This window comes from Uloborus diversus, chromosome 8 (genome assembly GCF_026930045.1).
Source record: "Uloborus diversus isolate 005 chromosome 8, Udiv.v.3.1, whole genome shotgun sequence".
NCBI lineage: Eukaryota > Metazoa > Arthropoda > Arachnida > Araneae > Uloboridae > Uloborus > Uloborus diversus.
Genome location: NC_072738.1, coordinates 79,047,099 through 79,074,725, shown reverse-complemented (window position 1 = coordinate 79,074,725; position 27,627 = coordinate 79,047,099). Strand labels below are relative to the sequence as shown.

The 27,627-nt window shown below is 35.2% G+C and overlaps 1 protein-coding gene across 1 annotated transcript; it reads left to right on the top strand.

Moving 5' to 3' along the window:
• LOC129227732 (N-acylneuraminate-9-phosphatase-like) lies at positions 1-27,627 on the top strand. The gene is made up of 2 exons (XM_054862337.1): positions 1-127; positions 26,743-27,627. The coding sequence occupies exons 1-2, from the start codon at positions 29-31 to the stop codon at positions 27,451-27,453; spliced, it is 810 nt and encodes a 269-aa protein (XP_054718312.1). The 5' UTR covers positions 1-28; the 3' UTR covers positions 27,454-27,627.

The following is a 27,627-nucleotide window of genomic DNA, read 5'->3' as shown; positions in this document are numbered from 1 at the left end:
TGCAAGGTGGATTGTTTTCTACAGAAACATGGGACCTAATAAATTTCAAGATGTTACTGTTATTTTATTCGATTTAGACAACACTTTGATTAATACTAAAGGAGCTGATCGTCTGGCCTGTGAACAGGTAAATTTTGTTTTGTTACAGATTTTTCTTTTTCATTTGAATACTTTGATTTTTGTTTATTTTGTTGATCGCAAGTAAATTTTGCATTAATTTAAACCAGAGCTTTTATTTAATGTTTTATTGTTTTGTATTTTAAAATTGCAACAGAGAGAGGGGGGGACGCTGTTAATTAGTACTTCTAGACAGTATCACTATCTTTGATATTTCTTTTTGTAATGAAAAAGTTAAATAAGCATTTATTCAATTAATATAGACAGTCAGCTCTCGTTAACTCGAGATCCCAAGGGACCGACTAAAATTTTTCGAGTTACACAAAGTTCGAGTTATTGGGAGTTCTCCCAACCTTTTCAAGAGTTTGGAAACCAATGAAAAATTCGAGATAAAGGAATACTCGAATTATAGAAACTCTACTGTGTAAATATGAATAAATATATCAAGAATTGTCGATCGGGACAAATTTTTAACAAAAAACACCTTTCAATCCATTACAAAATCTGTCAAAACTAGAGTTGTTTGGCAGAAGGTAACCACAATGCGTTCTTTATATAAAAAAAAAAATTCTTCATGACTAATTAATTTACTTTTAACTTAAGTAATTATAGTTAATTTGAGTCCAAGACCTGCACCAGAGTAATATAATACAGTAAAACCTCGCTACAACGCTATCCGGTACAACGATAATCCCTCTACTACGATAAAATTTCGTGTTCCCGGTGAACTCGCATAGGAATTAATGTTATCCTCCTCTCAATATTGCGATATTCTCTGCAACAATAAACCCCTGTAAAACGATTTTTTTAAATTTTCAACCCCCCTTTATTACGATAATTTGGTTTTCAAATAATGAAAAAAATTCCATTTTATCAACTTTTGTCTTTTTTTTTTTTCATTTTCTCTGACAAGAGAAGACTTACTGCTTATTGTGTACTTATTCCTTTTCACCACTGTAAGAATTGTTAAAAATGTTACATACCCATTTTTGAACTTCAAAATTTTTAGTAAGAACAGCAGGCAAATCATATTAACAAAATGCTCAAGAAATCCTACAAAATGGTGATAATAAGCAAGGGTGTAGTATAACAAATTAAAAATTCTTTTTTTTTTTTTTTTTAATCTATAATAATTGAACTCATTCCTAGGGAGGACAGGAGAATGACACGAAATCTGGGGACAAACTTTAAAATGACGTTCCTTGATTATTTAAATAATTAAATTTAGTTCAAATATGTTAATTTGCACCTTTAAGCATGCCGAATTTAGTACTACAAATTAAATTTGTGGAATGTTGATGTAACATTTTTGAATAATTTAAATATAATTTGAGAAACGAATAGGGGTATGAGAAAAGAGTGACTTTCTGGTTATTCAAAAAATTTTGTTGGAAAACAAAATGAGTTATTGTTTTAACATGAAGGCAATAACATCGGAAAAGTTATTTCTACCTATTAAAAAAAGGAAATAAAATTGCAGGCCTTGTGATAGGCTCCCGGGGCATAATATTGTTAGGATTTTTATTATCACCCAAATACATTTCTACCTAGATACTGTATACTATAATATTAAAATGAAATACTCTATCGTATTTCCAAAATATGTAGGCCCTCGATGTAACAATATATCCCTCTACAACAATATATTTCTTTAGTCCCCAAAATATCGTTGTAGCGAGGTTTTACTGTATATATAACTAATGCAATTATTATCTTTAACCACCAAAACAAGTCAAATTGTAATAAAAAGGAAAGGAAAAATTTTTTTTAAACTTTGGTTGGATTACGAGGATTGTGGAAGTTAAGCTAACCACGAGTTAGTTTCTTAACATGATTATGGTTTACCAACGAAATACATTTGCAGAAAGTAGAAGAAAATACTACAACGTTAATTCACACGAAATACACGCGTTTCGGGGAAACAAGGAAACCCTTTTTCAATGCAAAAAATGAGAGAGTATAGATAAAAATGTATCCGAAAAAACCAATGGAATTCCTTGTAAACCCGAAACACGTGTATTCAGTTCTCTGCAATTTTGTACGAATTAAATTTGTAATATTTCCATTTGCATAATCATCTTACTTTAAAGAAGCTAAACCAGCCATTCTTAAAAAAAAAGAAAAGAAAAAAAAATCAAACTGAATGAATAGCTAACTCATAATCCTCATACATATAATAGCCAATGATCGAGTAACGCTCCTGACGTCATCAATAATGAAACTCGTGCCACAGCACATGATAATTTGATAATATGTTTTGGTAATGATTAACATGTAGGAAAAGGCTTTATTGTGACAAGGCTGAACTCGATCTGGTCACTTAATTGTTTCACTGGTAAGACCGTGTCATTTCAGGGGAATAAAGAAACGAAAAAATGGTCAACAATGAACGCTATCTACTGGTGTATCGGGTTAATCCACTGGAGTTAGGGTTAAAATTTCAACTATCAAAATATCATCAAACCATCGTTCAAGTGGAGAAGCAATTTTCACCCGTCATATCTTGACTGGCGATTTTTTAGTTAAGTAATAAATTTTGCAGTAGATATTTTAGAGTAGCGTTTTCCCGTCTTTTTTTTTTTTTTTGTAAAAAACTTTACTTGTTAATAAAACGCTTCTACATAAATAAATGGAACGTTTTGATTACCATTTACTAACAATGATATTTAAAAGTAAAGAAAAATAATTTGCTGTAATTGTTATGTAACGCCCTGAGAAAACTCATAGGAAAGCGTAAAAAATAATGAAACAAAATTTTATCCGGTTTAGGGGGATGGAATACGAAATATAAGAAGTGACAAATGAGTATATTCAGTAAATTACAGCCCATTAGCCAGGGCTAAAGCAGAAATACGTGAAATACACCGCCAGCTCAGTCATTTCCAGCCGAGGACTGCAGTTTCGTGCTTATTAGCACTAATCAGCCCGGCATAGGAAAGTGACTGAGCTGGAGATGGAAAACCTCTTAAGGAAGACAAGAGGGCGAAACAAACTGGCATCTAATATAGAATTAGCAGACCAGACGAGTGACCGAAGCAATGGTTCGGTTCAACTCGAAGATTGAACGCGAGGCAAGGTATATTCAGTAAATTACCGCCCATTAGCCAGAGCTAAAGCAGAAATACGTGAAATACACCGCCATCTCAGTCATTTCCAGCCGAGGACTGCAGTTTCGTGCTTATTAGCACTCATCAGCCCGGCATAGGAAAGTGACTGAGCTGGAGATGGAAAACCTCTTAAGGAAGCCAAGAGGGCGAAACAAACTGGTAGCTAATATAGAATTAGCAGACCAGACGAGTGACCGAAGCAATGGTTCGGTTCAACTCGAAGATTGAACGCGAGGCAAGGTATATTCAGTAAATTACCGCCCATTATTTCTGCTTTAGCCCTGGCTAATGGCGGTAATTCACTCGTCTGGTCTGCCAATTCTATATTAGCTACCAGTTTGTTTCGCCCTCTTGGCTTCCTTAAGAAGTTTTCCATCTCCAGCTCAGTCACTTTCCTATGCCGGGCTGATGAGTGCTAATAAGCACGAAAATGCAGTCCTCGGCTGGAAATGACTGAGCTGACAGTGTATTTGACAAATGAGTAGTGTTGCTACCCTTCAAAGACCGCAGATTTTGGGTTTTGGATCCGAAAACTGAGGTATTAAGGTTAAAAAAACATATTCGGATGTTTTTAATCGTACGAGTAATCCGTGATCTTCTGAATTTGGAAATATTTTTAACCTAAAAAGTTTAAAATATCTGAGAAATGGATTAGTATTTTCTATAAGTGGTAATTTATTATAACCGTTAATAATAATATATGGCATCAGCATCTTATTTATTTCTGGGGAATATAAATAAGTTTCTTTTTTTCTTCTCACACTAACTTTAAAGAATGAAAAATTATGAACTTTGAAGAATTAGAATGCGGAGACAAATAATTTTTTGTGTACAAGAAAGAATTTTTTTTTTTTTTTAATGGGAGTTTTTTCCTCAAATGTTCCGTTGAAACATTTCAGATCAAATAAGAAAACTAAAAAATAAAAAATAATTAAATAAATAATAAATAAATAACTCTCTAAAATTTTATTTTTAAACCACTAGCTCGTAAATATGTAAACTCAGAATGCATCAAATAGTAATTTATAATCGGCGAAAGGAAACAACTAGAAACATTATTAGAAGACAGGGAAACAAATTTATGACTAAGGAAATGATAAGACATAGGTCAAATTTATTGTATCACTACACTGACGTCAGATGTTTTTCATTCACTTTAGTGAGAAAGTATTTTGAAAGAACTACGTCAGCGAAACGTACGAACTAAAACAATCTGTACTATTACATAACGTAATAACAACGTTGAAATTGCTCGAATAACATTAAGACACTAGTTTGGAAAGATTCGTGTAATTTCAACGCTATTATCACTGTTGCCAAACGTAAATCTGTTTCAGATTCTAGAACTTAAAACGAAAAGAACTACATAACGATCTGTGTATAGTGGACTCGCGCTACAACGTGATTTAACTTTCGTGAAATAGATATAACCCAGGGGTGCCCACCATCCTTAAGTCAAGGGTGCCCACCATCCTTAAGTCAAGGGCGCCCCCCAATATCACGAAGACCCCCCCTTTAAAGCAAGAGCCCCCCCAAATGAGAAAAATACCCCTAAAAACAACTCTCCTAAAAATTTCAAAGGCGCAGTCTGCGCCATGACCCCCCCCCCCCCCTAAATGGGCACCCCTGTATAACGTAAGTTTTAAACGAGTAACATATCGCAGAGCTAATGTGAACTCTTAGCCTATAATACTATTTTTTTCGGAAGTGAAGTTCGGGACGTAAGGATCAACTTCCGATATTGGCTGCTAAATATTGCCTTCGTGAACTGACTTTCTTCATTTTACTTCTTCACTGAAGGCAGGGGTGGACTTTTTTATTTGCAGCACTTAAACTAGAGTTAATTGTTTTCTAGTAAGCAGTTTTGAATTTCTTCTTCTTTTTCTCTTTATTTTTTATCCCTTCTCTTTTCTTCCTTTTGGGGGGTGGGGGGAGGGCGGCGACACAACTGACAAGGGGCCCACCGTGGTTCCCAGCGGCCCTGCAGTAAGATATTAAGGAATGGATGAAAACAGTTCGGGGAGTGTTTATAAGTGTCTGAAATGATAATGAATGTTTATCAAGAAGTCGTATACATATCGCTTTTCACACAACACAAAATCTTGCCTTACGAGAGAGGTTTTGCGACGGAATGGAATACACATATCTCTCGAGTAATAATTAGGAGATACTAAGTGTTATGGGGGATTTACTCGAACGCGCTAGACAAACATAGGGGAGTTACCATACATCCGGCCGAGTAAATGCACCAAATTTTTGCCCTATTTGTTGGTGGAAATTATATAACATTTTCTTCTTATAACTTAAACTAGAAAATCCAATAGTAGCCCATGACGGCCGAGTAAATTCACATTTAGCATCATGAGCTCCCCTACTATAAGTCAACAAAATAAATAAATTAATTAATTAATTAAATTTAATTAAAAAAAATAAACAAATAAATAAATAAATAATGCCAAAAAGTATTTTATTTTTATGAGTTATGTTTAATTAATTTTACCACTCTAGCAGAATTTAATTATAATCTGAGGTGTCTGATACGCATATTCTTTTTCGGCTTTTAAGAAATCAGACAGCATTTTTAAAAAAAGAGTTTTAAGTCATTACGAGTGCATTGGTATAATTTTTCAGAAAATTTTCTTTAGGAAATAGCTGCTTTTGGAGCATTTGTTAGGCCTCTTTAAACCCTATACTGCAATTTCTCATTCATCTTTCGAAGAATCAGTTTATTACCATCGATTCACAGACCAAAATTTCTTATTAGTTTAATGTGAGTCTGTCTACAAATTTTGTGCTATTGCATTGAATTTCAATTCATAATTTTATTTATTACGAATCTGAATTAAAAAAATACATATAACATGAAAGCCTGAAGTAGTTTTCTTAAGGTATATTTTATCAATATGTATATATACTTTCCTTAGTATAATAATATACAGTGGCTCCCAAAAGTGTTCGTACACTACAACTTTCAGCGAAATTGGCCCCTATCTATTGGTTAGAATTAATATTTCGGAATAGGTGCTTATAATTATAAGATCTACGATCAATTTTTAACAAAACTACATGAAAAGTTTTTAAACAGTACTAAAACTTAATTTTTTAAAAATAAAAAACCAAAAAGTGCCGGAAATTTTATCTCACAAAAGTCTTCGTACACTTTAAAAAATGTCTGTATATTATTGAATAATCTAACTTTTTATTAAGTTATTATTTAGTAGAATATCAACAACACCTTTTTTACGCCTGGGAATTTTTTTTTTTTTTTTTTTTTTTTTTTGCGTAATTTCTGAGTAAGTGTTCGACCACACTTTGAGTCAAACTGTATCTAACTCTATTTTCGTTTTTCGTTTCAAAGCCGTATTTTCGTAATCTAGCCACCAGGTATCGCTAAATATGTTGCATTAAGTTCAAATCTGGAGATTGAGGGGGTATTTTCTGAACTTTAGGACAATTTTCGAGGCACTAGACGCAAACGTTGAAAACCGTGTGCTTCTTCTTCTTATTGTTATCTTGATAAAAAACAAAGTTGTTTCCAATAACCAAATTTTTGGCTAAGAGTTCAAAATTGGGTTTTAAAATACTTAAAGGATTCATTATTTCATCCTTCATTATTCATGATTCATTATTTCATCAAAAAATTCCTAACTACCAAGTCCTGATGCTGATATGCACCCTCACACTATAACACCTCCACCGTCCTGATTAACTAACCCAACTAAGTTCTTAAGATTAAGTTCCAAATTTTTTCTTCTACTTACAATTACACAATAACTAGCAAAATTACCCGGCGTTGCCTGGACTAGCAATAATTATGAGAAACAATCGTTACTTGCAGTTGTTTTCTGTTTTAAGTGAAAGAACTTAAAACACACCTTTTTGACGTGATTTAAAATCTAGCTTCTTCCTTACTCAAAAAACTAAAGTAGCACTAAGTAAAAAGAGCAAAATAGTATTCATTTAGAAACGAAATTTACGAAAGCTTATACAAATTTGAAGAATTTCCGAAAGATGAAATTAAACTTCACATGTTTAAAAAGATTTATCAGTTAATACTTATTTTTTTTTTACGTGGAGTCTTACCTTCTCTGTATGTCTACTGAAGAACGAACTGTTTAAAAAAAATGTAGCCGCGCGCCCGTCATCCCCTTAAACTTGCTTTAGTTATTTTGGAAAATTTCAATTATTGTGGGTTCTTGGTGCGAATTAAAATGTTACCGAATTTGCGGGAATCGTTTTGGGATACCTTGGATAATGCTCCCCCTCCTTACTTTGTAAAACGGTATGTTACTAATTTTTATTAAAGAGATATTGTCGCCATATGCTAAAATACCTTGTGGTCACCATAAAATGGCGCTAAACAATTTCATCCGAAATGTTTCCAAAATAAGTAGTAAAATTTGCGATGGTTTGAATTTGTGCACAAAGTCCCATTAATGGAAGTTTTTGTGTTGTTTATGGATTTGCCTAGTTTAGTTGCTGGATTATTTTACAGTAAAAAAAGTTTTTAAAGATTCTTTGATTGACGATATTTTGTTTACGTGGTGAAAGCTGACAAACATTATTACGTAGTCTTTGACTTCAAAAACCGCGACAGTTGAAAAAACTGCCAAATGCATCCGCTACTGAAATCTTTTTGCATAAATTTTGGCGAGGTTTCTGCTGTTAGATTGGATAATGATTAAAAAATCCAATCAGCACAAATAATTTTGAAAAAAAAAAAAAAAAAAAAAACCATTAATTACACTAAAGCTCCGTTTAAATGGAAAATAATCAACCAAATCTAGTTATTATTAGCCAATCTTGGAGAAAAAAAACGTTACTTTAAGATTTGACTAGAGAAAAAAGCCTCAAACAGTCAGACGAAACACAAAAACATTCAACAATTCTAACTACGAACTGGGAGTTGAGATGATACACTAAATAATGAATTGGGTTGAGGAAAGCCTTCGAACATGGAACAAAAAAAGCTCATAACTCGTTTTTCATACAACTTAGAACTTTCTAACAGATGTCATCTTCAGCAGAAAAATAAGCGCTTTCGATGGACACATAATTTTAAAATGTGCACGTATTTTTTCGCCGTCATATTGGGGCATTTATGCGAAAATTTGGACAAATTAGAATAAAAAAGGAACTATCAATCGGATTTTTTTCGAACTGGTCTACAAACCTCCCCAGTACCAAACTGAACAAACGGTGAAAGTTTCAGCCAAATCTGCCGGGTAGTTTCTGAGATCTTAGGGAATAAATTTACCAAACTCCATTTTTATATATATAGATTTTACCAAAAATATTGAATTCATTTTTATCTGTAAGTAAGACGTAATTGTAAAACACTTTGAACTTATTTATCATTGATTTTGCGACGAAAAGCGTAAGCTTTCTGTTTTTCGCACGACCAAGAAAATTTCTCCGGAAGAGGTCCCATTTAATCCAGCTAATCGGAGAACTTGGTGAACAATTTTAGGTGAAAATTAAATGTAAAGTTTTTCATTTAACTCTGCAGAAACATTTACAGCACTCAAATGTGTATTTTTCATAATTTTTTTAACTTTAAATCTCCGATCATGCTTTGTTAACTTTGCCAGTTGACCTTTTCTTACCTTATTTTCGGTCCGATTCTTTTCTTTAAAGCATTTTATCTAGTACTTTACCATGGAATGGTATAAATTATCTAATTTTGAGACATTTTAAACCAATTTACCGCTACCGTGAGGGAAAAAATCAAATTTCGAATGGTGTTTGTTATTTTTTACGAATACCAGCCATTTTAAAGTAATAGGCACAATATTAAGGAATAAATAAACAAAAATTAAAGCCAAATGATTTTTAAGGGTCAACACAATGAAAATATTAAATAAACGGCATATGATAATTATAATCATGAATTTATTCGAAAATATTTGAGTGTACGATGACTTTTGTGGCGTGTTATTTCTCTGTCTCTTTGTTTTTTTGACCCATTTCAAAAAGAAGATCCGTCAATATTTTGAAAAAACTACTGGATTGTATTTAAAATAACATAAGAATGACGTGAAAAAATATTGGGCTTGATATTCGAATTCAGTTTCGCGTTATTTTGGTCTTACTAAAAAATTTCAAAGTGTACGAACACTTTTGGGAGCCACTGTATTTTATACCGAGAAAGTACTTGTTTTTCAAAATATCGTTTACAGATCATTAAGCAGATTTTTGCACAGGCTTATCAAAAGTTTTGTACTTTTCTTCAGTTGTAAATTACCAGAAATTAACAGAGACGTTTGAGTTTGCTACCCTCGATTCCCCAAGCGTTTTTCAAATGTATAAAATAAACGTCTGGTTTGCATCATCTTATGCTCAAAAAAAAAGGGGGGGGGGAGAAGAAGAAGAAAGTTTAAATTGTTGACATCTTTACTTCAAATTATGTTTTTCTCGATCACGAGTATATGTGTTCAGTGTGTATGCAGCTATGCAGGCGTGTATGTGTGTGCATGTAGGCATGTGTGTATATGTAGACGTGTGTGTGTGTAGTGGTGTGTGTGTGTTGTGTGTAGGACATAGTGCTATTGCCCAGAAGTGATCCCGCTCGTAGAGACTAGTGGACAGTGGAGTTCGAAGTATATTTGTAACCATGGCGACAAAACTTTGTCTTCTTAATGAATACTAAAACAACGAGCTAAACTTACTCTTGTCATCATGGTAGCCTTAAAAATCAGAGCAACATCAACTTTAGTAAACTGAGGAAAATAAGCAACTAGTGATCGCTCAAAAAAGAAGAAACTCCAATCTTACTGTTGCAAATTTGGTCTGGTCGTATCAATTTTCTAATTCTTAGTGAAATTAAGATTAATATATAAACCACAGACCCAAATTTTTAATGATAAATACCAAGCATTAGCGATAAATCTAGTATAACACTGTATGTTAAAATTTTGAATTACGAGACAGGTTCTTATCAAATTATCAACATTTTATTTGTAATCTAAGCTGTGCACTATCACAGACATAATTTTCTCATGAAGTGGGGGGGGGGGGGGGTCATAACGATCTTAATATGAGTGTATTTCCTTACTAGGATTGGTAATACGGCAGACAGCCATTCTAACCCCATTTCTGCGTCCTATCAATTTCTTTTTTACTTTTTTTTCCTTCTCCTTTGAAACCTAAGTTATGGTTTTTCCCTCACGGTTATTTCCTCTTACGGTTATTTATCCCTTAATTTAATGACCTCTTTTCTCCATAACGCAATAATAAGTTACTGAAGGGTGGATCTTTAGAATAAAAAAAATCTCACAAAATGTGCCATAACCAGTTTTCGGTAACGGAAAGTTGCGATGAGTTTTGCAATAGGATGAGACTAAAAACTTTTCGCCTCGTATACAGCGAGCAGAATGCTGCAATTTCATACAGCTCCTTTTAGAACAACTATTTGTGGAGTCGAAAAACTCCACAAATAGTTTAATTTCAAATATTTAAATAATTTTTTTAATAAAAAAACCTTTCTTTTCACCTAAACAAAAGTATTTTTCCTCTCTATTATTTTCGAGCAGCAATCAATACTGCTTCTTGTCATCACTGTGCACAAGACCTAACGTTTTTCAAAATGTATTGACTTATTGATTTGGTGATTGGTAGATATCGAACCACGTGATCATTGCGTGGCCGAAGTACGTTGCCATTACTTTAAACATTGAAGGGTCATTCGCGTGAAAATAGTATAACTCTTGTCGGACACTTTTGATTTTTTAAAATCAATTTTTATAATTGCCTCCATTAATAATTTTTAAATCGAAATTCCCATTTGTTTGCTAATTTCTGTTTGAATCCTTGCATTACTTCTTCAGATGTATCAGCCACGCTCAATGAGAAAAACTTTCCCTTGGGAGCGATACACTATAGTGACCAAAAGCATTGGGACACTTTCAAAAACTCACATTTTTACGTTTTTCTCCTGAAATACGAGACCAATTGCTTTGTAACTTTTGTCACATAAAAGGTATGCTTCAGTTGTCATTTTCCAATAAAAGTTGTATCACAGTCACGTTTAGGGGATCAGTAACAAATTGAAGAAAACAAAAACGTTTTTCGATCATTATTCATCGTAAATAGCTGAGAATAAGCTGCAAATTTCAGAAATTAGGTTAGTTTACTATGTACAATTATTTGACATACTTTTGAGATAGAGTCACTGATATTCACGAAAATAAAAGCATTTCTTTCAAAACTACGAATTTTATCTGAAGGTTTTTGCTCATAACACGCAAAGTTTTTCATCAAAGTTTACCAAACTTTCAGAAAATTTGACAGCATACAAAAGAAGTATAATACTAAAATTTGAAATTAAAATGTTGAAAATTTGATGAACTATAGACATTTGAAGTAATTAATATTTCATTGCGCACAAAAACCCAACTAGATTCTTCAAATCAGGATAAAATTTCAGTTGAATATCTTAAAAATTCAGAACATTATCAGCGATCTAATGGCCGAATTTGAATAATTCTTGGATAGGCGACGAATGGTGAGGGATCGTTCGCAAGTTATCTGTTTTGATCATGAATCACACTGAATGATTGCAAGCATATGTTGTAAATTTGTTAACGACCCCTCACGATTCGTCGCCTACCCAAGAATTATTGAAATTCGGCTCATTAGATCGCTGATAACTTTTTGATAATTTTGATATTGAACTATAAATTTATTATAAGTCGGGAAACCTAGTTGGGTTTTGAATTATGACAGTTATAAATTGCTGTCTTTCGCGCATGTGCAATAAAAAGTTAATTGCTTTAAACGTTCACATTTCATCAAATTTCTGACACTTTAATTTCAAATTGTAGTATTATAAAGGGTGTTTTTTTAACGGTATATAACTTTAAGTTGGCAACAGTGTTTGATATGAGTGCCATTTTGCCAGCTGTCACTTGTTTTGTGTTCAGTTTGGTTTGCCATTTCATCATAAATAGACAACAAGACGGTGCAACATGCCACAGAGCGCGTGTCACAATTGATTTATTAAAAGAAACGTTCGGTGAACGAATAATTTCGCGTGATGGACCCGTGAATTGACCTGCAAGATCATGCGATTTAACACCGCTGGACTACTTTTTGTGGGGCTATGTGAAGTCTCTGGTCTACACCGATAAGCCACAGACGATAGACGCCTTGGAAGAGAACATTGGCCACCTTATTACTGACATACAGCCTCCATTGCTGCAAAAAGTGAGAAAATTGGACTTTCCGATTGGACTTTCTCCGAGACAGCCGAAGTGGCCATATGCCAGAAATCATTATTAAATAAAAATGGCAAAGAATCATCTTTCGAATAAAACAACATTCATGGTAATTAACAACATTTAACTGTGTTTTATTTGAACCTAAAGTTCTCTACCTCTGAAAAAAACACCCTTTACTTCTCTTGTTTGCTGTCAAATTTTCTGAAAGTTTAGTAAGTTTGATGGAAAACTTTGCTTGTTATGAACCAAAAACCTTCAAATAAAATTCTTAGTTTTGAAAGAAATGCTTACACCTTCATAGATATAAGTGACACTTTCTCGAAAGTACATGAAATAATAGTACATAGTAAACTAACTGATGTCTGAAATTTACAGCTTATTTCCAGCTATTTACGATGAGGAATGATCAAGAAAACGTTTTTGTTTTCGTCAATTTGTTGCTGATCCCCTAAATGCATGGTTGAATTAATTTTTACTAGAAAATGGCAGCGGAGCAAACTTTTTATGTGACAAAAGCTAACAATTGGTCCCATATTTCTCAAAAAAAAAAAAAAAAAAAAGTCAATAAAAATGAATTGTTTGAAGGTGTTATACTTTTGGTGATATAGTGTTGGTGTTAAAAACTTTTCAGAATCAGTTCCCATTGGGGTGCTATTGGGGTGCACTTGTCTGTCCATTCTGTTTAATTCCTTTTATTACTTTTTAATTCCTTGCCATGCATACATAGAGATGTTTAAGGAAAATGTTCAAAATGTGTTCAGATCCTTTTAAAATGTACTATAAATGCGTCAAAAGTCGAAAATTGTAAATTTTAAGAATCCAAAATGCAGGTATTTCTACCTAATAAGGCTATTAAAAATAAGTTTAAAAAAATGCTAGTTTATAAAAAAGGTTTCAACCGATAGAGAGGATATGAATATTTTCGTGCTTTTTATGTTTCACTTATTTTTATATTGACTTGAGAGGCTTTGGTTTTTATTGAAGGAGAAATTTTAAAGAACCATCTTGTACTAGGGGGCTATCGCCCCCTGCTCGCTATCGCTCGCCAACCCCCGGAACTGCTTACGCAGTTCCCTGTGGATCGCTTCGCGATCCATGCTCGCTTCGCTCGCTCGCTGTATGCCAATACATTAGCCTAGCTAAAATTTTCCGTAAAAATTAAAGTTGGTAATTGCATTTAGGTCACCATCCATTTAACCAATATGAAAATTACGTTCATAATGTTAATTTGTCTGCTTTAGCCAGATTTTCGACAGTTTAACTTTGCTGTATGTAAGATGACTGCCTTGGCAATGTGCACAACTTTACCATTATAGATACAAAAGTGTCTGTCATTGCTTTGGAGAGATTGCACTTCTACCTGTTGGTCCGCGGAAGGTATTTTATTTCCCTTCTACCACCCATTGGAAAACCAATGAAGGCATTCCCCTATCCGCCACCTGGGGACGCGCCCTCTAGGGGTTACAGGCTCCCCCGAGGGATGTATTTACATTATTTACACTCTTATATATTTACATATTTACACTCTTATATATTCTAATCTGAGAAAACTTCCTCATATACACAATTAAAAATGTCCCGTTTGGGAGCCACAACTGACACTGCTTCAAAAGATCTTGTTCTTGATAATGCCACATAGAGCTGGCCATGACTAAAAACAGGCTCAGAGAGCACCAAACATATTTTCTCAAACGTTTGTCCTTCTTGTTGTTATTCTGAATCCTTGCCACGTCACGAACAAAAAATGGTTTAACTAAAAACGCGAAAACTCGCCAAGGCTACTTTGCTTGCACAATACTAAAACTACTATAACCCTAAACAAATTTGGCGAAACCTTTCAGCTGAGAATAAAAGGAATAAAGTAAATTCTTTCTCGGTTATTCATTTTGAACTGAACTGTCGTACTGAAGCAGAGAATAGACGACGCTCAAAGCGCCTACGCGTTCAAAACAACATTGCCGATGAACATGATTGTGGAGCAATGTGTGAAGAATGCGAATTTTGTGGTGCTCTTTATTGGCAGAAAGAGCGTAATACTGCAAATAAATATACTAAATGTTGCCATGACGGAAAGGTGCGGTTACCGGCATTGTGTGACGCACCTGATCTGTTGAAGGAACTGCTGACTGAAAATTCCCCAGCCGCTAAAAATTATCGGCAGCGAATCAGAGAATACAACTCTGGAAATGGCTCGTCTTAAATTGGATTCAAGAACGGTTTCCTGCCTTCTTTGAGCTTTTCTTTGCTGATTAAGGTTGAAATGGGCCACAGCCCGACTCAAACTCATCTCAAAAAAAAAAAAAAGTTCGTTGAGTATTCTGTGATTCAAGATTTCAAAACAACGTAGAAGTTTGTTTACATGATTTATCGGCGAAGTGTTACCAACAGAGGTTTAGAAATTCACCCCTTCATTTGCCGGCACGTAAGAGAATTATATATATAGATTGTCAGAGAGGTTTTAAATGACAGCGAGGCTACGAGAATATTTTCATGCTTTCTATGCTTCAACTATCTTTACATTTAACTACTTCAATTCAAACCTTTAGTTCTGAAACATATAACTATCCACCAGAACTTTCATTTGATATTTCTTTACCTACTTCAAATAGCAGGAAGTTATCAATTAAACATGTGAGTTTATATGAATATTTTTTTCCATCAATAACTTCTCTGGTTGAAAATATCGAGATTCTTTGTTTAATCGTTAGGAATTGATTCCGAGCAGGTCCCGTACCTTTGTTTAAATTGATCAATTGAAAAAAAAAAAGTATGGCGGAAAACTCGTAGTTTGATGACTTGCCTGGATGCTTCATTGATAAAATTACTTTTTCCGTTCCCAAAATTGAGTAAACTAACTCAGAACATCGTCACCGACTATTGGTAATACGGTGCAATCAACTTCATAAGCGGCTCGTAAGGGGTGGGGAGGGAGGGAAGAGAGTAAATGTTCCTCCCTTTCGAAAGTAAAGGGCCTTGTCCCCTCACTTTTCAGAGAAAACTAATGGTCGATTGAAAAATGATTTTTTATAGGGCGGATTGATTGAATTTATGAAAGTAAAAATTAAAAAAATTGTAACTGTAAACGGATTTTTCTCATGTTATTTCATAAAAATGGAACTTTGAATTCGAAGAGGAAAGTCTACGGTGGCAATCCGTCGCGATTTTTGAGGCCATATTCCACATTTTTTAAAGGTCAAACACTCCTCTTTGCGAAAATTGCAACACCATGAAGGACTTACGCGAATGAGCTGAAAATTGCAGGAAATGTAAAGTAGGGCATGATATGCAAATGATTAGAACTGCAGACCGGTAGCGCATGCGTATGCTGAGCAGCGCCCTCTGAACAGCGGATCGAATCGAATATAAATAGACGGCTGTAGCGAGGCGTGTATGATTATTGGTGGTTATATGCTAGAGTACACGTTAACTGAATCTTTACTATGCATCTTCGACGAAAGAAAGCGGAATTTGAGCAAATTTCGGAGTTTGAACGGAGCAGAATCGTCGTCCTTCGTGAAGCTGGATTGTCTTATTGTGCTGTAGCCACTCGTGTGCAGCGTAACAGCAGCACAATCATGCGTGTTTGGAAGCAGTGGACGGACGAGGGTCGGACAGCTCGGAAATTCGGAAGCGGACCTCGAAATGTGACGTCAGCTCGCGATGACAGACACCTAAGGCCCCTATAGTGGAGGAGCCGACGCATCCGCCATTTTGGAGCAAACTTAATCCAGTGCTTCGTAGCTATAGCATTGCTGCTGATGTTTACATTTCTTTAGCATGTGTTAAATTGAGTCAGATGGGTGGTTGTTCGGCTGTAAATTGTGCAAAAAGCTCCAAAAAAGGATTTCAGCTCTTCAGATTTCCAGCAGATGCAGAAAGAAAAAAGAAATGGATAATTAATAGCCCGCGAAGTGATTAGCAGCTTGAAAATGAAGCCAACTACTTCCAAAATTTCGCCAATGTTCACCTTCGCTCTCCGACTCTCGTTTCCTGTCTGGCGAATGATTGCCAATAAAGGTAGCTTTCCCTGTTGTACGCTTGCTCCAATATGGCGGATGCGTCGGCCTCTCCAGTTATAGGGGCTCTACAGACACCTGGTGCGTATGGCGCTGACGGACCGCACAGCTTCTTCTAGACACTTGGCAGCACAGTGGTCAACAGCTACAGGTGTTTCATTGTGTGCTTCATCAATTCGGAGACGTCTGCTGCAGCGTGGGCTGCGCGCAAGGATTCCTTTATACAGGATTCCTCTCACGCAAAACCATCGCCGTCTGAAGCTACAATAGGCCAATGTGCATAGGAGCTGGCGTGCTGATTGGCAGCAAGTCGTCTTTTCTGACGAATCCCGCTTCAATTTGTGGCACCATGATGGCCGAATTCGTGTTAGGTGCTATGCCGGTGAACGGCACATTCCGGAGTGCATTATCGAACGCCACAGTGGACGAACACCCGGAGTTATGGTCTGGGGTGCCATAGCATATCATGGACGATCACAATTGCTACGAATTGTGGGCAATTCGAACAGCACCCGGTACATAAACGAAGTTTTACAGCTCCAAGCGATTCCTTTCCTGCAAGGATTGCCAGGGGCTGTATTCCAGCAGGATAATGCACGTCCACATATCGCCAGGACTGTCAAATCCTACATTGATTCGCAGCAGGTACAGCTTCTTCCTTGGCCTGCATATTCCCCGGATATGTCACCGATTGAACATGTGTGAGATTTCGTTGGGCGGCGTCCTGCTCGTGATCCTCGTCTTGTTGCTTCGACAGACCAACTTTGGTTACGCATACAAACAATATACAGGGTCCATTATGAAAGTAATGAGCATAATGTTATTGTGACGTGACGATAGATGGCAGCACGGTAAAACTGGCTGGAAAATGTGGTGAGGGACATGCCCTTTCAATGCACCCGGTCGTCAGTTGAGTTCGAGCAGTGTGAGAGTAGATACGTGCCTCCGCTTGAAGTGTGTTTTCAACTTTTGTAACATGACACGATGGAGCGTCCGCTTAAACAACGAAACGCCGTAAAGTTTTGCGTTAGGCTTGGAAAAAATGCAACCGAAACATTCCAGATGTTGCAAGAAGCCTTCAAGGACGATTGCATTTCAAGTCACAAAGCCTTCATCATTACCGATTTCTTGGCCCGGAGCAACACCCCGGTGATCCCTCAAACCCCTTACAGTCCCGACTTAGCTCCATGTGACTTCTTTTTGTTTCCGCGACTCAAGAGAAAGATGAAAGGAAAGCATTGGGAAACCGTGGAAAACATCCAACACCATGTTACAACCTTCCTGGGAGGCATTCCCTTCAAGGAGTTTCAGGCTGCCTTTCAGGTGTGGCTAACACGTCTCCGCAAGTGTATTGATGCAGGAGGAATGTATTTTGAAGAATATTGAACATTTGTACAAATTACGATCAATAAACAAATTTTGCCAGTAAATGCTCATTACTTTCATAATGGACCCTGTAGAATACTTTTCCGCAGGCAGATATTCAAACTTTGTTTCACTCCATGCCGAGTCGTGTAGCAGCTCTTATTGCGGCGCGTGGTGGCCACACAAAATACTAATTTCTATCTCTTTTTATAGTTTGTTTAGTTTGAAAATGTAATTATTTATTTGTACCATTACCACTCAACTGTGTATTAAATTACATTCAACTATGATGCTTCCTTCATGGTGTTGCAATTTTCACAAACAGGAGTGTAGAATCCGTATTGTTAAAAGTCTTTAATACAGACCAAATTTTCCAATAAATAAGTAAATAAATAAATAAAAAACAAATTGGAACAATAATAAACAGCTTCAGGTGCCACGCCCCCTAACCTCACACAATTCTTTTGACCCCACACTTTTTTGGTGCACCAGCCGCCATTGCAATCAACTGTTATCTAACCTAAAGTCATGTCTGTTTCGATCTGATCTGCCATACTCCGTGCATCTAACGTGCACACCTGAGCACCATCCGACCTGGATATTTCTAGAGAATTCTGTGTAGCTCAATGTACGCTAAGAAAGTTATAGATCTTTTTTGTTTTATCAAGAGAGAATGAAGACTTGTTAGCCAGCTTGATGTTTTTTTTTCCTCTCGCCAAACCCATTGAATGAGAGTTCTCTATTAAAAATAAGTAAATTCTGTAAAAGTTGCTTCTTTACCAGCATAGTGTAAATGCAGGGAAAACAATCTGCCTCATATGCTACGTCAGGGTTTCTCAAACTGGGTGCCGCGGCACCTTGGGGTGCCGTATGAAGAGACGAAGGTGCCGCGAAGTGTCCATGGTATCAATATATATTTAAGGTAGGTGTGCAAAATAAGGTCATAGTTCATATACACCAAGAAGGTCATCCCTTCATCGATGTCGCAAAGTAAAATTTGGTAGATCGTGACTTCATCGTCATCAGAAACATTAATTAACTGATGATAAAGTTATCAACAAGCAATTTCTGATTACCAGGTAACAGAAACAAACAGAAACCAGGTAACAAAAGTTACTATAGAAGAGTGATGTCAAATCTACTTGACCTTATTTTACTGTAAGTTTCGTTTCTACATGGATCACTGTAGGTTACTAGTATAAAAAAAGTTATTTATTGTTCCTCAAGCCTCATTAATGTCCCGCCTTCTAAACCGTCTTTCTTTGCTAAAACTTCTGAAAAACATAATTAAAACTTAAATTTTCACTTGTTTAATTTTTTTTTTTTTTTTTTTGTCTTAGTTTTTATGAGTCGACTGGTGAGCATGCAGAAGCTGGAGCCAATTCAATCATAAATGAGCGAGATACTAGGTTATGAACCTCAGGGTGGTCTTATTTGGTGCACTTTCTTCGTATAATAGAGATGGACAATGGGGTGCCATGAGAAAGTTCTAATTCTTCAAAGGGTGCCGCGAGTCGATAAAGTTTGAGAGCCCCATGTACTACGTAATTTGGTCGAACATTTTAAGTGTGGCGACCTAATTCACTTCATCTCTTTCTTTTTTTTACTGATTTGTAATTTTATACTAGTATAACTTTTAAAAAAAATTTAATTATGCAGTGTGTATCATTCTTTTTCAAGCTACCTTTCCCGAAAAAGTTTTTTAGAAAAAGGTTAAAACTATAGCGCGAAAGGAAGTTTATTCCGTAAAAATACCGATAAATACAAAAAAAAAAGTCCATAAGTAAAATAAGCTAATGAATATTTAAATGCAAAGAAATTGAAAATAGTTTTATGTGACATGAAAAATATTTGTCATGTGTTTCCTCAAAAACTCTAAAGATAATAATTCTATTCAAAGGATCTTTTCCAGGAAAGAGATTCGCCATGACGCCTCATTACCAAATTCCTTTTATTATTATTTTTTTTTATAACCATTTATAAAAAGATTATCTTTGCTTAAGATAAAGTGTGTTAACCGTTTAAAAAATATATATTTGAATTAATTTGGAGCCTAAGCTGAATGAACGAGAGAAAAAGAGCTAATATATAGCAAAATCGATGACAATGTATGGGAAAGTAAGCTCTCTTCCTTCTGGATGAACTTGCGAAAAAAGAAAAGAAAATTTTTTCAGCAATCAGGAATAATTTTAAATCTGTGATTGAATGTTTTACAACTTTCATAAATAGTATTTTAGTTTCTAAAATTTTTGTGTTCAAAGGGGTGGTTTCCTTCAGTCAAAAGTACTACTTTTAGTCATTGAAATGGATAGAATGAGCAAAAAAAAAATTAAAAATAATAACATGGACCCCGAAAATACTTTCATTTTCCCAAAGGTTTTCTTTTTAAATCAATTTTTTAAAATGTCCGATTTTTCAAACAAGGCGTGGTCTTGATGACGTCACAAATGATGCACTTTGCCGCATCTTTCTACCACGTTTCCACGTTATGATAACAAGAAGCGAATTTAATGTTGCGCTCTACGCTTGCTATCAACTATATCATTGCCAATACACGTGAGTAAAGATTCGAATTAAATATTTTGCACTGTGAATGGTAACACAGAATGGCATTTTATCATTTGTGATATCCGGCAGAAGCCGTAAACAATGAAAGCGCACCGATTAAAGTAATTTTTTAAAAATATTAAACTTAAACAAATTATTTAAAACATGGTCAGATCCTATGTTTTTAAGCATGCTCTTTCAGAAAAAAAAACTTTTAAAATTTTGGAAACGATCTCATTGTCATTTCAGTATTAGAATGATATTTCACCTTATTATATGTTACTCTTCCAGTCAGCAAGTCGCTGAAATTCTCAATTAGTTCCACTTTTAGGACATATTCTTTCCCTTTTCTTTCTGGTATATTGCATGTAGTTCAGCCTTAGCACTGGCTTTGGGCGGTAACTTACTGATAACGATTCGATGTTTCACAATTAATCTGTTTTGACATTTTATGATTTAACTGCCAATCTGAACTTTCCTATGCATCGCAAGAAAATCGAACTTTCAAAAATTACCGTGCATTAGGACCATTCTCACAGAAACGGTTATTTTCACGTCCCTGTAATAATTTACAAATGTTAAATGACTCATACATATTGTTTGGGGTTTAAATATTTTTCAGGATAGAGTTTAACAAGATCATTAAATGTAAAAGTTCTATATTTTATTTTAAATGCCTTTAATGTATAAGTCTAAAGTACCCCAATGTCATTTCCTCACTTGGCTCCACTGTTATTAAAAAATAAACAAAAACTATTTATAAGCAAACAAACAATGAGTTCACATTTTTGCGGTTTCTATTTAAAAATATTGAAGTATTTAAACAAAAACAAACATGTAAAATTTAATTTTCAATAAAAATTAGTTCACGTAATTATTTTTAAGTTTTTCCCCCAGCGGTAGCTGTCATTCCCTCACAACAGACAATTTCCATCCCAAAACCGCAACGAAATAATATTTTTCAGCAAAAAGTTTAGTTATTTACAGCTGGAAACCCAGACAAATAGTGCAACATATTTGAGTCCTTAATTTGACGGAAATTACAACTCGATATCTATATGAAAGCATAAAATTAGAGAAGGGTTTTTTTCGTCCGTCATTCCCTCACATCTGTTTTTCACAGAAAAATAAAATAAAATAATGCATGAAAACTGCATGATCATAGGTTGCTTCTTGGTTTGTGAATACTTGTATGCGAAGAAACTCAAATATCAGTTAGGCATAACTACTAGAATCCAATTTTAATGAATTCGTCATTCCCTCACTAGTGACGGAATGACGTTTAGCTGAGTTTATAATGTTGAGGGTATAATGCTATTCAAAAAATATATTTTTACAGGATCAATATTTTTTTCATATAAAGCCCTTATATATATCTATCTCTATAAAAGGTTTCATCTGATTCCACTCCCTCGAATTTTTCTGAATAAGCTCAAAATGACTTTTTATGAGAATTAGTGTTCGCCCAGTGGTCGAAACTCGACCATATTCATAAATGAATATTTGAGAAAACTTGAATGAATTTAATTATTTCCAACATTTTTATTTCCAATCTTACTCATGTTTACTGCATATTGGGGGAAACGTACAATTTTTATACGTACATACAATACCAAACAGTAGTAATTCATTCCAATTTTACTTTTTGTCTGTTAATCTCAAAATAAATGGATGAAAGGGGATATTTCGGTAATGGGGTCATTTCTGAAATTTTAAAAGTTTTTTTTTTTTTTTTTTTGAAAGAGCATGCTTAAAAACATGGGTTTTAGCCATTTCTTTACATAGTTTGAAAACAAATTAATATTTTTTAACAAATATTTTAATCGGTGCGCAGATTGAAATTCATTTTTTTACGCTTCTGCACATTGCATCAAAAGCGATGAAATGCCATTCATTGATGCCATTAGCGCCCATCGTAAACTATCAAATCCCAAAACGCGGTTGACAGCAAAGCGTAAACATTTAGAGCGGCAATGGAGCAGCACGCCAAGGTACATCACTTGTAATGTCATAAAGACAGCGCCTTATTTCCAATATCGGACTTTTAAAAAAATTAATAAAAAATAACTGTTGTAAAAAGTTTTTTTTCTGGTTCTACGTTTTTTTTTTTTTTTTTTTTTTTTTTTTGCTTATTCTATCAATTTCAGTGACTAAAAGTAGTATTTTCGACAGTAGGAAACAACCCCATTGAGAAATTGGTGTGGTCGTCAAATTCTTGGTTTGAACAATTTTATTTTAGATACCTTGTGATAACCCTATTCAAATAGATTATTTTCTACTCTTTGTTTACCTATGCAAAAGAAAAACATTTTGGCCCTGGCATTGGAAACAACAAATTTGACGCCAATGGATAAAAATCGCCAATTATCCAATTTTCGAAATCTTCCCGTATGATGCTTCATTTCCCCCGATGCTTCATTTCAAGCATCAAAACTCAGTTTATACGTAAAACTTCTTGTATGAACAATATTACTTATAAAGCGTCTACTATTATTGAGTAAGTTGCTTCTTCGTCATTAGAAATATAAATTTCCAAGTAACAAATGAACGAACTCTACTCTTGGCAACTGTCCATTCAAAAACACTGGGCGTCGCAATAATAGTTCATTTTTAAAAAAAGGTCGTCTTTGTGATTTGTGTAAGGTTAAGAGCAGTGCATAACTGATGTCAGACTTTTCAACATTTTCGACACTCTCCCCTCTTTGTCACAAAGTTTCGCACTTCACCATACCCCATCTTCCTTTAGTCACATGTCACGCTATTCTTCATAACGTTCCTATTAAAAAAAGGTTTGTTGTCCCATTCTTCCCGCTGTATGTTCCTCTTGTCATTTCTTTCCTCTCCCTCGTCACAAACTGTTACTATTTCGTGAACTCCACCTCAAAGCGGGACTTCGTTCGTGGATTGCCCTTATTTTGTGGTTACGGTAAGCAAATATACATTTCCCTACTCTTTGTTTTCGTATGCAAAGAAAAACATTTCTCGCTCTGCAATTGGTGCCAAAAAATTGACGCCAATAGATGAAGAGCGCCAATTTCCCAATTATCGAAATCTTCCCGAATGAAATGATGCTGCAAAACTCAGATTATACGTAAAACTTCTGGATGAACAATATTTCTTTTTAAAAGTTTAATATTATTCAGTAAGTTGCCTTGACTTCTGCCATTAGAAATATAAAATTTCAAACAGTAAAGTGAACGAATCCTACTTGCTACATTAAAAATTGTCCATTCAAAAACACTGGACGTTGCAATAATAGTGCAATTTTATTTAAAAAAAAAATCGTGTTTATAATTTGTTTACGATTTAGAGGATAACTGACTAATGCACTTTTCAAAATTTTTGATCTTTCTCCCCTTTGTCGCAATGTTTCACACTTCACCATACCTCCTCTTCCCGTTACCACATGTCACACTGTTTTCATAAACGATCTTATCAAAAAAAGGCTTGATGTCCCTCTGGTCAATTATTTCTTCCTCCTTGTCACGGAGGGGGGGGGGGGGATTCATTCTTATTCAGCTCCTTGCAAGTAAAAATTTCTCTACTCTTTTTTTTACGAATGCAAAATAAATATATTTCTCGCCGTGGCATTGGTGCCAACACTGGATAAAGTTCGCCAATTTCACAATTTTGGAAGTCTTCCTGAAGTAAATGATACCGCGAAACTCCTTTAATACGTAAAACTTCTGTACAAGCAATATTTTTTGTAAAAGTAGGTATGAACGTTGCCGTTAGAAATAAAAAATTTCCAACAGTCAAATGAATTAATTCTACTTGCAGCAACATATAGTTGTCCATGCAAAAGTATTGGAAGTCGTAATAATACGCTAATTTTATCAAAAGTTTCACCTTGAGATCTGTTTGTAGTGATAGCAGCTGTAGGTATTATTGGGAGCTGTGTGTGTGTGTGTGTTTTTTTTTTTTTTTCTTCACAAAATGATTTTTTTTAAACTGAAATTCCTCCCTCACTCCGGAAAATGATTTATTTAAATATTAAAATCGAGGAAACGTAATCAAAATGAAAATATTTCAAATGCCCGTAATTACCCAAAAAGCCTAAATAAGAAAACAAATGCAAGTATTTCATTTCTTTACGCTCAAGTGAGAAATGACAACACCACAATATTATCCAGCAATTTCTTCACGCTAACTATGTCGCGTGAAAAAGCAAATAAAAATGAATTATCAACAAATTTTAATTGCTTCTAGCGCATTTTCTAGCGCTTCTAGCGGGTTTGCGTTTTTGCTCGGTAAACCGAGTAGAACGTGTTTCAAAGTATTTTTCACGAGCTTTCCATCCATACCAAGTTCGAAGCATTAAAATGCATTTTCCGTGTTAAAAAAGTGGGTTAAAAAATGAATTAAAACTTAATGATTCACGCTTCCAACAATGCATTTCATCAATGTAAAAGAGATAAAACTAAAATTTTTGAGTTTCGCTAACTAAAAAAGGCTTATAACTTTTTTTCTAGTGGATTTAGGTTATTGGACCTTGGGCGCACTGACAATTTTTTCGTTAGGAGTATTTTTTAGAGACCTTTCCAACCATATCAAATTCGAAAAAATTCGAACATCCGTTCGCGTAGAAAGAGCCATTTAGAACGAAAATGCGTTTTTTACTAATATCTCCGTTAATTAGCGTTCGATTTCAAAAATTTTTGTTGATGACACTAAAACTCGGCAATAGCTACTGAACAAAAAAAGAATGAAGGAAATCGATTCACAAACAGAGGAGGAATCGGTACCGAAAGAAAACGGCTTGCCTATTAATATATTAAGATGACCCATTAAGAACACACACAAATCTCTCCATCTACTTTTATCATACTCGAGAAGGCAATGAAAGAGTTTGGCGCTCTTAAGGAAGCCACAAGTCAAAAAAGGTGGATAAACCCGGAGATTATATGTTTTTATTCGTTTAAATTGTGCCAAACGGTCCAATTTATTTATTTACTAGTGGTACCCGCACGGCTTTGCCCGTAATAGATGAATTAAAAGGTCTTTTGGTTCGCCTGTATATTTACAAATAATGTATGGTAAATTTTCTCGCCAATTGGCTTGTACCCATGTTACGGTTCCACGTTATGATAATTTTGTATCTCGCCAATTGTCTTGTGCGTATGTTACGGTTCCACGTTATGATAATTTCGAAATTTACTCGTCCATCTTATGATATTTTTGTTCTTAAAATTGGAATAGAAAAAGGACCACATCGAATTTTCGAAAGATCGCTTCGAGGTGCACACCCCATGCTACAAACTAACTTTGTGCCAAGTTTCATGAAAATCGGCCGAACGGTCTAGGCGCTATGCGCGTTCACAGAGATCCAGATATCCAAACATCCTACAGACATCCTCCGGACAGAGAGACTTTCAGCTTTATTATTAGTAACAAAGAAAAGATAGAGATTAATTTTTACTTCGGCTTCTTTGAAGTGAGTGTGTGAGTACGTCAGTACTTGCGTGTAAGCTATGATTTATACCGAACATTGATTTACTGTTTAATTTTGTCACGTCAGTGTGAAAGCTATCCCATTATGAAATTTGGTACAAAATTCTTTTGGAGCATGAAGATTTGAGCTTCGAAACATTTTTCTGCAATTCGAATTTTTCTCCGTTTTTCCCCTAATTGTAAGCTATTCTTTCATACAAATTTGCCAATAAAGGGAAGTAATATTTCATACACATTTATGATTTTTATGTTACTTAAAACACTTGATCACCCCCCCCCCCCCCTCTCCTCAGATGAAGTTTGTTCAAAGTCTCCGAATTGAGAAATTGTTTTTAGCAGAATTCGAACTCCAGGCCTCTTTAATCAACCTCAATCCACTTGAAAATTGGTTCGCATTGTGCTCGAAAATAAAAATCGAAAATGATAATGCTTGGAATTTATTTCCGCAGCTAAAAGCTATCGTTTTCATTACCGTGCGAGTTCCACTAGCTATGAAAAAATCAAAATTGAGCCCACAATTAGAAAAGATTCCATCCAGCTATTTTGAGGTTAGAAGAAACAAGTTTTTGAGTAAGTTCTATTCACATGACGTTCATTCAGAAGTCTTTTTTTTTGCAAAGGGGTTCTAATTAACTCCAAAACACGTACGCGTAATCCTCATTGCTAGTTATCAGATTTTGTCTTTACTTATTAAGTTTATCATTAGACGAGGAAACTAAACAGAAGTAGGAACAAGATTCGAAAAATTGATCCAGATTTCGTTCCTGAATCAAATCACGATGGTCGATCATATTGCATTACCGTACTTTACTAGATAAATTATCCTGTACATGTTAATGCGATAAGTTTACTAGAACATTTTGTCCAATTTTGTTACATTATTTTACTGGGGTCTGAACAAAATGTTTCTCTTTCTTTCAGGTCTTTCAGTACCTCCAGAACTGCAACGTACGTCGTTCTACAGCTCGCGAAGCAGTCGACAAATTCTACAGCTTCGTCCGAGAAACACCCCAAGACCCATCCAACGAAGACGGTGACGTAGATGCTTGGAGACTGATGTTGTGGAAGCAGGCCTTGGGCCCAGGCCTCTCAGCCAGAGCCTCCACGGCCTACGCCATTTGGAAAGAAATCCGAACTCGCCACCTATGTCTGGGTGCCGAACTGGAGGACCTGCTGTTGGAATTACGCAAGTGCTATAAGTTGGGTCTCATTACCAACGGGCCATCGTCCGCCCAGTGGGACAAAATCCGACGGGTTAATGCGTCCAATTACTTTGACGTCATCATTGTGAGTGGTGACGTCAAGCATGCCAAACCAAGCCCAGCCATTTTCGAGGAAGCCTTCAGAAGGCTGGATGCCTCCTCTTTGGAATGTGTTATGGTGGGTGATAGATTGGACACCGATATCAAAGGTGCCATGAAAGCGAACTGTGCTGTGACTGTTTGGGTGAGTGATAGTGATGCCTCCTTAGAAGACGTGCACCCAAAACCAGATTTCAAAGTTTCGCACGTCAGGGAAATTTTGGATCTTCTCCCTGAAAGTAAAGGTTTTTCTTCTTTGTGTAAGAACAGGACATTAGGAGTTTTCCACAGTTTGAGAGATGATGCGCAACAGTGGAGGAAGGATCATTAGGAATTGTTTGAAAGATTCGGACGATGTCTCTCCTGCATCTTTTTGCATTTTTAAGCTATGCAATAGAAATGTTGGATCATAAAGTTAAAAATAAGGGCATTACTAACACGATTAAAAAAAACTCATCAATGACAAAAATTTTAGATCTTCTCGCTGAAAGTAAAAGAGTTTACT